The sequence below is a fragment of the Mauremys reevesii genome, linkage group 4 (genome assembly GCF_016161935.1).
Source record: "Mauremys reevesii isolate NIE-2019 linkage group 4, ASM1616193v1, whole genome shotgun sequence".
Lineage (NCBI taxonomy): Eukaryota > Metazoa > Chordata > Testudines > Geoemydidae > Mauremys > Mauremys reevesii.
In genome coordinates this window covers 142,387,637-142,400,921 of record NC_052626.1, presented here as the reverse complement: position 1 = coordinate 142,400,921, position 13,285 = coordinate 142,387,637, and the positions used below count along the sequence as shown (strand labels likewise).

At 53.9% G+C, this 13,285-nt stretch overlaps 1 protein-coding gene across 6 annotated transcripts in view; it reads right to left on the bottom strand.

Moving 5' to 3' along the window:
• SPTB (spectrin beta, erythrocytic) overlaps nucleotides 1-13,285 on the bottom strand; it is a 108,403-nt gene that overhangs the window by 30,044 nt on the left and 65,074 nt on the right. For all 6 annotated transcript variants that reach the window (XM_039537231.1, XM_039537230.1, XM_039537235.1 and 3 more), the window contains 6 exons: nucleotides 11,642-11,788; nucleotides 10,556-10,819; nucleotides 8,492-8,707; nucleotides 7,805-7,894; nucleotides 7,211-7,489; nucleotides 3,099-3,229 (listed from right to left, as the gene is read on the bottom strand). In XM_039537231.1, the coding sequence (XP_039393165.1) occupies nucleotides 3,099-3,229; nucleotides 7,211-7,489; nucleotides 7,805-7,894; nucleotides 8,492-8,707; nucleotides 10,556-10,819; nucleotides 11,642-11,788 (1,127 nt within the window). The remainder of the gene's footprint in view (nucleotides 1-3,098; nucleotides 3,230-7,210; nucleotides 7,490-7,804; nucleotides 7,895-8,491; nucleotides 8,708-10,555; nucleotides 10,820-11,641; nucleotides 11,789-13,285) is intronic.

Sequence of the window (13,285 nt, the reverse complement as noted above, 5' to 3'; positions counted from 1 at the left end):
GTCACGGCACATTATTACTGACAAATTGCTGACTTTCTCATTACTACCATATGATAAAATAAATCGACTGGAATTGAACTACTGTACTTACATGTCAGTGTATAGTAGAGAGCAGTATAAACACATTATCGTCTGTATGAAATTTTAGTTCGCACTGACTTCGCTAGTGCTTTTTATGTAGCCTGCTTATCTTCAGGTATGTTAGCAACAAGAAGAAAGTCAAGGAAAGTGTGGGCCCCTTACTGAATGGGGGAGGCAACCTAGTGACAGAGGGTGTGGAAAAAGCTGATGTACTCAATGCTTTTTTTGCCCCAGTCTTCACAAGCAAGGTCAGCTCCCAGACTGCTGCACTGGGCAGCACAGCATGGGGAGGAGTGACCAGCCCCTGTGGAGAAAGAAGTGGTTCAGGACTATTTAGAAAAGCTGGACGAGCACAAGTCCATGGGGACGGAAGCGCTGCATCCGAGGGTGCTAAAGGAGTTGGTGGATGTGATTGCAGAGCCACTGGCCATTATCTTTGAAAACTCATGGTGATCGGGGGAGGTCCCGGATGACTGGAAAAAGGCTAATGTAGTGCCCATCGTTAAAAAAGGGAAGAAGGAGGATCCGGGGAACTACAGGCCAGTCAGCCTCACCTCAGTCCCTGGAAAAATCATGGAGTAGGTCCTCAAGGAATCCATTCTGAAGCACTTAGAGGAAAGGAAAGTGATCAGGAACAGTCAGCATGGATTCACCAAGGGCAAGTCATGCCTGACTAACCTAATTGCCTTCTATGATGACATAACTGGCTCTGTGGATATGAGGAAAGCAGTGGACGTGTTATTCCTTGACTTTAGCAAAGCTTTTGATATGGTCTCCCACAGTATTCTTGCCAGCAAGTTAAAGAAGTATGGGCTGGATGAATGGACTATAGGGTACCCCCTGGAAGACCTCTGCGTACCCCAGGGGTATTCATACCCCTGGTTGAGAACCATTGGTCCACACAACAGAGACTTCCCTGCTGCCCCGGATGACACCAGCTAAACTGACCGAAGCACCTGTCTCCCAGCTTAGCTGCACCGACACTGGAGGTTTCGCTGGCTGGGTTTTGCTGACTATTCCCACTCTTAGCTGACACAGCTATGCTGGCAAATCTTCCCAGTGTAAACTAAGCCTCAGTTTCAACAAAATAGCAGGGCAGGGCCTGTCTTTTCCTTCCGTGTCTGCCCAGTGCCTGGGCCCTGGCAGGGGCTCCTCAGTGCTGCGATAATACAAATTACTAATAATTTCCCGAGGGAAACGGTGTCTGTTGGAGAATTTGTAACCAGCTGTGTTCAGGACAGTCAAAGGGGGGCACGGCATGGCACTGGGTTGGGAGTCAGGAGATCTGGGTTCATAGATTCCACCTCCTAAAGGACCATGTGATCATCTCCCGTATAACACAGGCCAGAGACCGGCCCTGAATTAATTCCTGGCTGAACCAGAGCAGAGCTTGTACAACAATATCCCATCTTGATTTAAACATTGGGAGTGATGGAGAATCCACCACCACTTTTGTTCCAATGGCTTATTACTCTCACTGATAAACACTGACACCTTATTTCCAGTCTGAATTTGTCCAGCTTCAACTTCCAGCCACCGGATCCTGTTAGGGCTTTCTCTGCTGGACTGAGGAGCCCATTGTTAATATTTGTTCCCCACCTCGGTACGTAGAGACTGGGATCAGGTCACCCCTTAACCAACCTTCCCCTTGTTAAGCTAAATAGATTGAGCCTCTTGAGGGTTGAATTCCTAGATCAACCACTGACCTGCTGGGTGACTTTGGGCAAGTCCATTCCCCTCTCAGTGACTCTATTTCCCCTCCCACCCCCGTCTGTTTAGAATGTGAGATCTTCGGGGCAGGGCCCGTCTCTCGTTGTGTGTCTGTGCAGCGCCTGGCACAACGGGGCCCTGATCTCAGCTGGGGCAGGGCCTGTCTCTTGCTGTGTGTCTGTGCAGCACCTGGCACAACGGGGCCCTGATCTCAGCGGGGAGAGGGCCTGTCTCTCACTGTGTCTGTGCAGCGCCCGGCCCCCATGGGGCCCTGATCTCAGCTGGGGCCTCTACATGCTACTGTAATGCCAACAATAAGTCTGGCATTCCCAGCAAACAGCATCATTAAAGGGAAACTTGCTAGAACATTTAGTAACCCCTGACGTCCCAGCCAAACCTCTGCTTCAGAGCTACCCGACATGCTAGTTACCCTGCATCCTGTCTAGCAGCTGGGCCCAGGGATCCCAAGGAGAGTTGCTGGTCACTCTGCGTAGGAAGGTTCCCTTTATAAACAGTTCCTGTGAGGTGAGTCAGTGTGTGATGTGCTGAGGTTTTATGAACGGCTCATCAGCTGATGTAGATTGTTACAGAATCCAGCAGGCAGTTCACAGCCACGGTTTATACCCAGGATTTATAAGACCTTCTGACATGGCCTATAGCCACCTGCAACACAGCCTGCTCACTGGCCAAGCATGTATTAACCCTTTACAAATGGAACCTTAATATGATGTGGGACGGATTTGCGCTTAGCCCACGCGGTAGAGGCCAGGAGCCAAAGGCCCTGGATTGGGCATCTCTGAGTGGAACGGGAGTCCTGCCATCTGGCTGTCCCTCTGCCCGTCTGTGCAGCCGGACACTCCCGGGTGGACACCGAGGGAACGGGTAATTCCCAGCTCTGGTGGATTTACCCTCGCTAGCTTTGATCGAGCTCGCCCGCTAAATATAGCGATATGGCCGCGGTAGCACAGGCAGCAGGAGGGGCTAGCCGCCCCTAGTGCTGTCCTGTCCGACACCGCGACTCGCCCATCCCACTGCTGTGCTGCCATGGCCACGCTGCTCTCTGGAGGGTGCTAGCTCGGACAGGGATCGTGCATGTATATCTGCCTCTAGCTGTAACGTAGACGTACTCCGAACCTACACAGCAGAGCCGACGTGGGGGGGGGGGTGCTAGTCCCTGCACGTTTATGGGTGCAAGGAGCAGGAATCGAAGCAGCTAGTGAGAGCTGGCAGGCAGGCCGCCTCCCACCCCACTGTCCTTAGATGGGTGGGTCAGTATTAAGGGGCTCCCCTGCCCGGCTCATACGCACCCCTCCGGATGGCCCGTGGAGAGCAGCGTCTGCGCCCTGCCAGCCAGCTGCTTGATGTTTTTGCCATAATCCTCCATGGTGCGCTGCTGGCGGAGATGTCTCTTCAGCATAACGATGCTGCTCTCTTCATCCTGCAACCAGACAGGGTTAGCACCGGGGGAAGGCGGGGGGCTGCCAGAGCCCACGCGCACCTGGGTAAACATTCTGGTTCTGATACTCCACTGCCCCGCGCTGGCCAGACGTCGGGGCAGAACGCAGGAGACAAAGCTGGGAACTGGGCCCTCGCTTGTTCAAAGGGGCGCCTGCCATTCTGGCCTCCACGCAAACTAGTGCCAAGCGCAGGATTCCTGCCATGCTGCCTTGTCCCAGCCATTTCCAATTAGGGGAGTTGCAACCTCCCTTTGGGGTGCTCTTGCTAAGAGTGTGTGGGTCTTGCTGCACTCGGGAAGCCACGTGCAGTACATGGCCATAGCAACCAGTGTTGCCAAACTGCACAATAGTTATGGGTTTTTTCCTAAATCCCCAGCTCCTGGAGTCACGTGATTACCCAGCTTTCAGGAGAGCGTTTCCTAGCACCCGCGGTTATGGAGAAAAGCTGGAAATCATGAGCCAAGTGTGACCCTCCCAGCTTAGAAACCAGAAGGCAACTGAAATAATAACAACAGTGCTGCCACCCAGCTTACATCATCAGTAGCTCTCAAAGTGCTGTATGAGGGAGGTTGGCATCATTATCTCCATTGCACAGAGAGGAAACTGAGACACAGAAAGGGGAAGTCACCCTGCAGCAGAGCAAGGAATAGAACCAAATCTCCTGAGTCCCCACCCAACATGCTGGCCACTAAGCCACCCTACCTCCCCTGGCCAACACTTAGTATTTATTTTAAATCTCATGACATCGGGGGCCCTGGCTCATGATTGGGGTTGGCAGATGCTGAACCATTCTTATTGTTCTGACAAAGCCCATGAACAAAGGTGCGTATTGTGGAGCACCATCTGCTGGCACCTGATCTACTAAGTAGCTAGTTACGCATCTACAGACTTCTCTGTGTTACATCGCGCCCCTGGACCAGCCAGCTGGTCTCAGGTGGACCACACCCAGGCTGAGCGTTTTTCAATTGCAGTGACACACAAACAACCCCACAATGTTCGGCCAGGACAAAATCAGCCTGTTGTAGGTAATGATCGGACCTGGCTCGGAGGGAAACAGCCTAAATCTCCAAGCGGAAATCCTCCCCCGTGCTCTGGCCTCTGCACCAGGTGAAAGGACGGAAGCAGTGGAAATGGGTTCTCAAAGCCCTGGCTCGGCGAGGGTTCTCTCGGTGCGCAGGATAGAACCTGGGACTCCTGAAGCTTAGTGTATGTGGCTCTTAGCTAAGGCTGTAGCAGACTCACCAATCTCTAGCTCGACTAGATGCAACTAGAGGGGGACAGAGTGCCCTGCCCAGCAGGCATAGGTTACACAGGCTGTCCTCTGAAGAGCCCCCTCACAGGCCCCGGTATAGGGAGCATGCCATGGCTGGGGCACACAGCGATGTGAGGGCAGCCCAGGGAGACTGCTGTGACTTAAACAGGCCCCTATGGCTAACTTACACCCAAGCCTCTGTGGACCCCAGGATCAGGAGATCAGAAATGTGACTTAAAGCCACCTTTGTGCAGCCTCCTCCTGGGCTGAGTGTTCTTTGCTGATGGTTAGATTCAGGGATGTGAGAAGGGGGATTCCCCCCCGCCCCCGCCGCCTTATCTTGAAAACCGATTTGTGTGTACAAATTTGTTTTAAAATCGAGGCCGATGTTTAGGGGAAACACCTCCCAGATTGGAAAGGCCGGCGTCACAGTGCTATCCTGCAAGCTCATGATATTTGGTGCTTTTCCTCAAGCCTGAACTCCTGGAGTCACGTGATTATGAGAGAATCTCGGCTTTCATTTAAAGTAGCAGGGGTTTTTTAAGCCAAACTTGGGAGTTTGGAACGCTCAGAATTGGCAATACTGGAGTCACTGCTGCTTACAGCTATGACCCATAGCGAGAAATGTCCGTTGCTGAAGAGCAGAAAGCTATATACACAAGGCAGGAGCACACCCATCTCAGATGCAGACTCACGTCCATGCAGAGAGATGCCTCGGAGTGCCCTGAGTAGGGAAGTCATGAAGCCATGAGCACAGCAGAGCCACGTGGAATTTTACTCCTGGGGGAATTCTGCACTACCGCGAACGTGCAGGATACAAGTCTGGCTGCAGAATTTTTTCCCTGCAGAAAATACTTTCTGCCTGAGAAGTGCTGCAGGTCTTCCCTTCACCCACCAGAGGTCACTGTGGTGCCAGAACAGTGAGTAGCAGGAATGCAGCCAGCGGCTGGCTGTTCTGGCACCACAGTGGCCTCAGGTGGGCAAAAGGTGGAACTGCAGCACTTCTTGGGCAGAATGTATTTTCTGTGGGGATCAAAATTGTGTGCACTGGTTCAGAATTCCCCCAGGAGTAACACTGGAATGCAAACATGGCTCAGCAGGCCAGAGCATGGGGCCAAACGGAGCCTTGCAAAGCTTAGCGAGTCACCTCTGCAGCCAAACCCAACGGAAGCCTCTGGAGTCAGAGCACACCAAATCCCAGACCGTAGCAGCCTCTTGGTACCGGCATGGCCTGGGAGCTGCTGGTGGGTGCCAACATTTGTAGGAGGAGGCCTGGGAACTGCGCTGGGCAGGTCAACGGATACCACGTGCAAACACAGCTGATGACACGGCCCAGGGGGGTTGAGCCATAAATGGATCTTGCCGCTACCGCGCAGCAACACCAGGTGTTCCGTGACTGTTCTGTGCCGCGGAGCACCCACCATCGCTCTGGGCCCGGCTCGTCCCGCCCCTGGGGCATGCACTGGTTGTGTTGCAGAGAGGTGGGCCACAGAGTTCCAGAGAGTTCAAGGCCAGAAGGGTCTGTCTTGTCTGACCTCCTGCACAGCCTAGGGCACTACAGTGCATCCAGACACCCCTGGATTGAGCCCCATGACTTCAGTTAAACTACAGCTTTTCAGTCCTAAGCAGACTAAACTACTGTTGCATGGACATTCATCCCCTCACCCCAGGAGAGGCCGAGGTGCCAGGCAATCCCTTCCCATGCCTGCCCCACTGCAGGTCTCTGCCACTCTGACCTGGGGAAAATTCCTTCCCATCCCCAAGTCTGAGGATCAGTTTGACCCAGAGCAAGACACCAGCCAGGCAGTGAGAAAGAGGATAGGCTGGACTACCTGAGAGCACCGTCTACCCCATGCGGAGCCACTGTCCCACAAGGGCTCATGGGGATGGTCTGCATTGCAGCAGGGAGGTGTGATTGCAGCATGGGAGCTAGAGGAAACAGGGGTGCTGGAATGGGGGGGTCAGAGGGACATGGCCCCCCCACTTTTACTGGCTGTAAGGGTGAGCAATGGGGGGGGGAAGGAGGTGGAGAGGAGTGAGCTGGGGGCAAGGTCTTGCGGGAAAGAGGCGGCATGGGGGCGGGGATTATGGGGACGGGGTAGTGCGGGGCGGGGGCTCGGGGAGAAGGGGTGGGGTGGGGTGGGGATTCAGGGGAAGGGGTAGTGCGGGGGTTGGGGCCTAGGGAGAGGGGGCGGTGTGGGGGTAGGGCCTTGGGAAGGGGCAGCGTGGGGCGGGGGCTCGGGGAGAAGGCATAGCAGGAAGCAGGGGAAACATGCAGGGGGATGGGACCTCAGTTTGGGTGCCACTGGGCCCCCCACTTTTAGGGACCTTCTGCTGCTCCTGAGAGGAAAGCTCCTGTAGGAAAACAATAACGGTGACGCTGCGGCAGCCTGGCCCAGCCCCGCCTGCCCAGGACCTGGCATACACACGCCAGCAGCTGCCACACTCCGCTTTCTCTTCAGCTCATGTAAACCTTCCGCCTTTTCCTGAGGACTCACTGCTCCCGTGACAGTAGCTGGCTTGCGTCTACGTGTGCTGCACCCCCCGCAGTGCAGACGTTCCCTGAGAAACACCTGGGGCCAACCCTAGCGCTGGGCTGAGCTGGACGACCCCCGATGTGCTGACCATCGTCCAGACCCCAGTTCGCTGACCGCGGCGGGACCGTGCCTGCTCTCTGCGTGTTTTATTGCTAAGCTCCAGCTGGTCTCACCTGTGGCTTCTCATCAGCCACCGCGTAGAGCTCTTGCTCGCTGATCCAGGCCTCCGCCTCGCCGGCGTCCAGGTAGTACTGCTGGGCCTCGTTCGCCTGCTGCAGCCGCCGCCACCTCCTCCCCGTCTCCTCCTGCAACGTGCTCCACGACTCCTTCAGCACCCGCCGCTGCTCCTCCACGGCGCTGCAGTCCCCGTCGGCCGCCGCCACCGTGCGCTCGGCCCTGCGCAGGACGTCCTCCACCCGCGGGGAATGGCCCGCGATCTCCTTCTGCAGTGTCTAGTGGGGGAGAGCCTGTGTCACTGCCCAGAAACACGCCTGCTGCCCTGCGGGTATCGTGAAGGCCCAGCGGAGGGGATGCCATTCGTTTGAATGGAAAATGAGTGTCCAAATCTCCTAGGGCTGAAAGCCTCAGTTTACACGGCTTGTTAAGGTGAGTGTTACCAGATTTCTAGGGGATGCATCTGAGGCCAGGTCCTAGCCACGTCCTGTACCTGCAGCACCCTGAACACCTCTGGAAAGGCCCCCTTAGCCTTTTGCTGCCCAGCTTTGACATCAGTCTTGGAATGAGCAGCCAGCAATGGACAGACTCACCTGATTCTTCTTCATCAGAAGCTGCACGGTCTGGAGGTTGGTGCCGTGGTCAGTGGATTTGGCCAGGGGCAGCCTCTCCTGCACCCAGAGCTGCAAGACGGAAGCAGAGGAGAATGGAGCAGCTGCGGCCGAGGGGCAGGCAGGGCGGTGGGAGGCCGCAGCATGGCATGGGGCGCAGTGGGCTCGCGATCTCACTGTGTGGCAACCTGCCCACTCAAGCCCTCTGCCCAGGCAATCAACAGACTCCACTCAAGCTTCAGTGCCAGCCCCTTGCACCCAGCCCCTGCCCTGTCAGGGCTCACTCTAGCAATGAGTCCCGGGCATCCCGGCCCACTGAACCCCCTGTCAGAGCGGTGACCCTGTTCCCGGGAGCTGGTCTGGGACCTTCCTTCACACTACTCACTACCAAGCAGCAACCAGAGACAGAATGGAAGCTCTGCATGACAGGGACTGCCCTTTGTTCTGTCTCTGTACAGCACCTAGCACATCAGAGGCCTGGTCCATGACTAGACCGCCTAGGAGCTACCGTAATACACCTAATAAATTATGTACAAGACCTTGCTGTATCACCCAGGGCACTGGAGCAGACGCTCGCAAGGGACTGGGAGGCTTGCGCAGAAGGCCTATTGGGAAGGCAAGGAGCATCGGGAGCCGTAGATGGCGCACGTGGCCTTTCAGGGAGCTCACCATTTCGTCTGCCAGATCCCGGTTGAGCTGGTACTTGGCTCTGGATGACTCCAGTTCCTTCCTCCTCTTCCCCAAGGGCTCCAGGAGATCCAGGAACCTTCTCTCGATGCTCTGCTGCTTGCTGTCGGCCTCGTGCACGTCCCCTCTGGGTGGAGGGGCCTGCGACAGCAGGTCTTCCATCTCTTTCTTCCGCGTGCTCACTTGCTCATCGAGTCTCTGAAAGCAAAGGGTTGACGTTCGCTACTGCCAGCCAGGCGATGGCATCCAGCCACGGCCGCAGCCACAGCCACCGGAATCAACAGATGTTTGGATAAAGCACGTTGATGCTGCTCAAAGAATGCCAGACCCCCAAACCTCTCCTCCTTTCCCCTCACCTCCCTAGAGCCCTCCTTTCCCTACTTATGTACGTCTTTTCCTATTTTGTTACTCTGACCCCCATCCCAACATGTTATGTCTCTGCAGTATCGCCTGGGTTTGTACTTGCAGCTTTGACAAAGTGTGAAATTGCATCATCGTATAATTCTGTTGGAGATCCCATGAAGCATGCGGTATTCGGAAATGTAGGGAAGCCATAAATCGTTCACCTCTTTGTACTTCTCAGTTTGTTTCCTTGTAAAAATCAGATAATCACCAAACAACATTTGGTTGTTACCTGTTTTGGGTATTTTTTTACAGAAAGTTGGGTTTTTGACTAAACTAATTTTTTTGCGAAAACTGTTTGCTTTCTATAAAAAACACCTGTTTTTTCATTGCAAGGCATTCAGTTTTTCAAACTGAAATATATTCATTCAGAGAGCCCACTGCAGTGCCTTATGGGAACTGTAGTTCATTTTCCTCATCCCCATTTTCCTCTATGGACCAGGCTGTCTGGCCAGACTATATCTCCCATGATGCACCAAGGGCAGGGTGTCACATGATGTAACTGTCTCATGCACCATTAGTGGATACCATGATGCATCATGGGAGGTGTAGTCCAACCAGGGAGCCTGGCTTATAGAGGATATTGGAGCATGAGGCACCTAGACTCAGCTCCCATGAGGCACCGAAGCTACATTTCCCAGTTGAAGATTTCAAACTTTGATTTTTCATCAAAAAATTGAACTTTACTGTGGGAAAGTTTTTGACAAAAACTTTTTATTTCTTTTTCAAAGAATTTTCTGTGGAAAAAAGCCTGTTTTCTAACCAGTTCTCCCAGAGACGCTCTTCATGGCTCCTAATTCCAAACATGACCCAAGCTAACCCAGTGCAACTCCCCATCCCCTGGTAGTGGCTGGACCAGGGATAGGTTTAAGAGTCTATTAGTCCCTCTGAGCTGACAGACCTGGCCTGACAGTGCCAGCTTCTGCTTTTTAGATCCATAGGTTCAATCCCAGAGAAGACCTTGCTACGAGGCAGTGTGATACACACATGTTGAATGTTTATACGGGGTTAGAGTGAATTAAAAACAAAATAGAAAAGAGCTTTCAAATGACCAGTCCCTGAAGGATTCATCCCCTTGGAGGAAGGCTGCTCGTATTACCCAGGAGGGAGGGATTGCAAGGGACCCAGGCGATTGAACGAGAGCCCTCTCAACTAAAGTATGAGCTGCTGCCTCTGTAACAGTGACTGCCAGCTCGTATGCTCTGTGGATTGGCACAGATAAGGCCGGTAACAGTGAATCTGAGCTGCTGGGATCTGTGAAGCTCAGGACAGGCTGCCCCAGCCAGTGGCAGCGTCTAAGCTAGGCTAACGCCGTGCGGCTGTCTGTCCCCCGCTAGCGGCTGGACATCTATGGAGGTTACAAACGCTCCTTTCCCGGCAAGGACGAGTGTCTCCTCCGCCAGCTGAGAAGAGAGCGGGTGGAGCAAGCCGCTGCCAGAGAACCCCTTTCCCCCGCCACCTGGGAGGCCGAATGCTTCGTCTTTGCAGCCCCAGCCCCTGCAGGCCACAGGGGCAAGAGACGGGAAGGGGTGACTGCGGAGCGATCTGTCCTCTAGCACTGCCAGTCTCCAATGCGCCCCCCTCCCCAGCAGGACATCCCTCCAGCCCCCGCAGTGCCAGCGCTCATGGGAGTTCACCACCTACCATCAGCTTCTTTAGCAGCCTGTTGGTGCTTGTCAGGTCGGTGCCCCGCTCGTCCGACTGCAGCTGCGTCTCCATCTCTCCTATCCACCTGTCCAGGTCGGAAAAGCTCTGCGCGTACAGATCTGAGCGGTTGGCATCGAAGAGATGCTGGGCCTTCTCCTCTGTTGTTGACTGGAGCTTGTCCCAGAGCCGGTGCAGCTCTGTCAGCCTCTGCGAGACCACCGCACCAAACTGGGGCTTCTCCCGGCTCAGCTGCCGCCCCTCCTGGAGAGAGGTCAGGGGAAAAGAGAATCAGCAATGTGGGGCTGGAAGGGACCTCCAGCACTGAGGCAGAACCAGGCAAACCAAGACCATCCCTGAGAGGCATCTGGCCAACCTGTTCTTAAAAACCTGCAGTGATGGAGATTCCACACCCTCCCCAGGGAACCAGTCCCAAGTTTTTCCTAATATCCAACCTCAATCTCCCTTGCTGCAAGCTAAGCTGATCCCATCAGCGGTGATCGGAGAACAATCGATCACCGCCCTGCTCATAACATCATTGTACATATTTGATGACTGTTATCTGGTCCCCACTCAGCCTCCTCTTCTCTAGACTAAACCATTTTTGTTGATCTCCTCATGACCCTCTCCACTTTGTCCACATCTTGCCTAAAGTGCGGTGCCCGCAACGGGGCACAGTGTCCAGCTGAGACCCCACCAGTGTCCGGCAATCACCTCCCATGTTGTACGACACTCATGTTAAAGGAGCGGGGGCTGTGGATTGTACCATGGTGGCTGGTGAGAGAGGGGGTAGTAATGAAACCCTGTGAACACAAGGACCCATTCCCTTTTTCCTGCCCCAGTGTTACCTCCGTCCCGCCACCCGCTACAGCCTCACCCGATCCTGAGACAGCTCTTTAGCACATGCTTAAAGCTAAGCAGCTGCTGAAAGCCCCATTCCACTGATATCGATGGGAGCTGGGGGCTACCTCAGCCCATGGGCTGCCTGGCCTGCGCTAGCCTTCGGGTGTGCGCTCAGCGCCGGGTGCCTGAGGCGCGGCGAGGCCTGGGAGGATGCTCCCCCAGCCCCCACAGGAGGTCACCTACCTCATCCACCTTCTCCAGCCAGCCTTGGTGAGAGGCCAGCTCAGCCATGAAGGCCTGGTGCTTCAGCCACTTGCTGTGCAGGTTCCGGGCTTCGTCATAGGACGCGTCCTGAGCCGTCAGTATCTTCTCGTCGATCCAGAGGGTGAGCTGCAAAGGCAGGGAAGGGAGCACACGTCACAGCGCCAGCCCCACCACTGCGTGTCTCCGAGGAGCCTATGGGATTCAGGCACCTCTGGAAATCCCAGCCTGAAATCTCTGTCGGCCCCCTCCTCCACACCAGCAGAACAATGAGCGATGTTGGCTGGAGCGTATGCCTGAGGAATGGGGACGCCACCCTTAGCCTCCGTCAGCTCCCTCCTCAAACCCCTTCTCCGCCACCTGCTGCTGGGCGCCCAGCCGAGTGTCCTGTCCTGATGCAAGAGCAGCTAGCCCCAAGTGAGACAAGTTCACACACCGATGAGGCTAATCTGAACCCTCCGTGCAAAAAAATAAAAAAGATTCTGTCCTCAAACCAACATGCTCTAGATTCTGTGTTGAAAAGCAAGTCAATAAAAGTGAAGATTGAGGAGTCTAACTTTGCTGGAAGCTTGCCTCGAATTAGTAATAGTGAATGGCAGACCTTTCAAGTCGCTGGAAGATTAAACTCTTAACCCTTTCCTTCAAGGTTTTGGCAATAAAAACTGCCAATAAATGATGAAAATATCGGAGACAAAGTCGCTGCCCTTCCAGAGTATGATACGAACATAAGCAGGAAGTCGAGGGCAAGCTGATTTCTTTGAAGGTTGATTGTGCTACTGTCAAGGCTGATTCCACACTCTGGCTCTTCGAGTGCAGAAGGTCAGGGCCCGCAAGGATTCTAAAAATTAATATTGGCCACTCCAGGCTGGTATTAAACTCCCAAGGTTACAGCTTCTCTCTGACCTTGGATGGGTAGATGCTGCCAACACCCAAATGCAAAAACCCCTTTTGGAACCCAGGAAGGTGCACTTGGGAATTCCTCCCTGTGGGGTACCCTCAAGCCCTTTCACCCCCACTCCGGGGAAGGGCTGAGAAAGAAAAACAAAGGAAATGAGCTGTCGCCACCAGCTAATTAAACAGCATGTGCACAAACCTCTTAGGGACACAAAAATCCAATCCCGTTCTTAAAAAAGGTAAATTTTATTAAAAACAAAAAGAAAGAAAATACATCTGGAACTTAGGCTTTTTGTTAGGTTTTAAAAGAAACAATTACAAGGATTAAGCATCAAGATGGCCTAAAGGTTACAAGCAAAACAAAAGCACCTGGGGGTTAACACAGAGAAGCCCACAAGCCATAAAGAAATAAATGAGATAAATCTAATCGCGTCTTCCTAGACATTTCCTGATCTACTTACATAGCTGGGGTTTCAAATGAGTAGTGTCTAGGTAGGATCTGATGATTTTCATACCTGGCACAAGCTTAGATGTTAGATGGGGTGGGATCTGAGTTACTACAGAGAATTCTTTCCTGGGTGCTGGCTGGTGAGTCTTGCCCACATGCTCAGGGTTTAACTGATCACCATATTTGGGGTTGGGAAGGAATTTTCCTCCAGGGCAGATTGGCAGAGGCCCTGGAGGTTTTTCGCCTTCCTCTGCAGCATGGGGCATGGGTCACTTGCTGGAGGA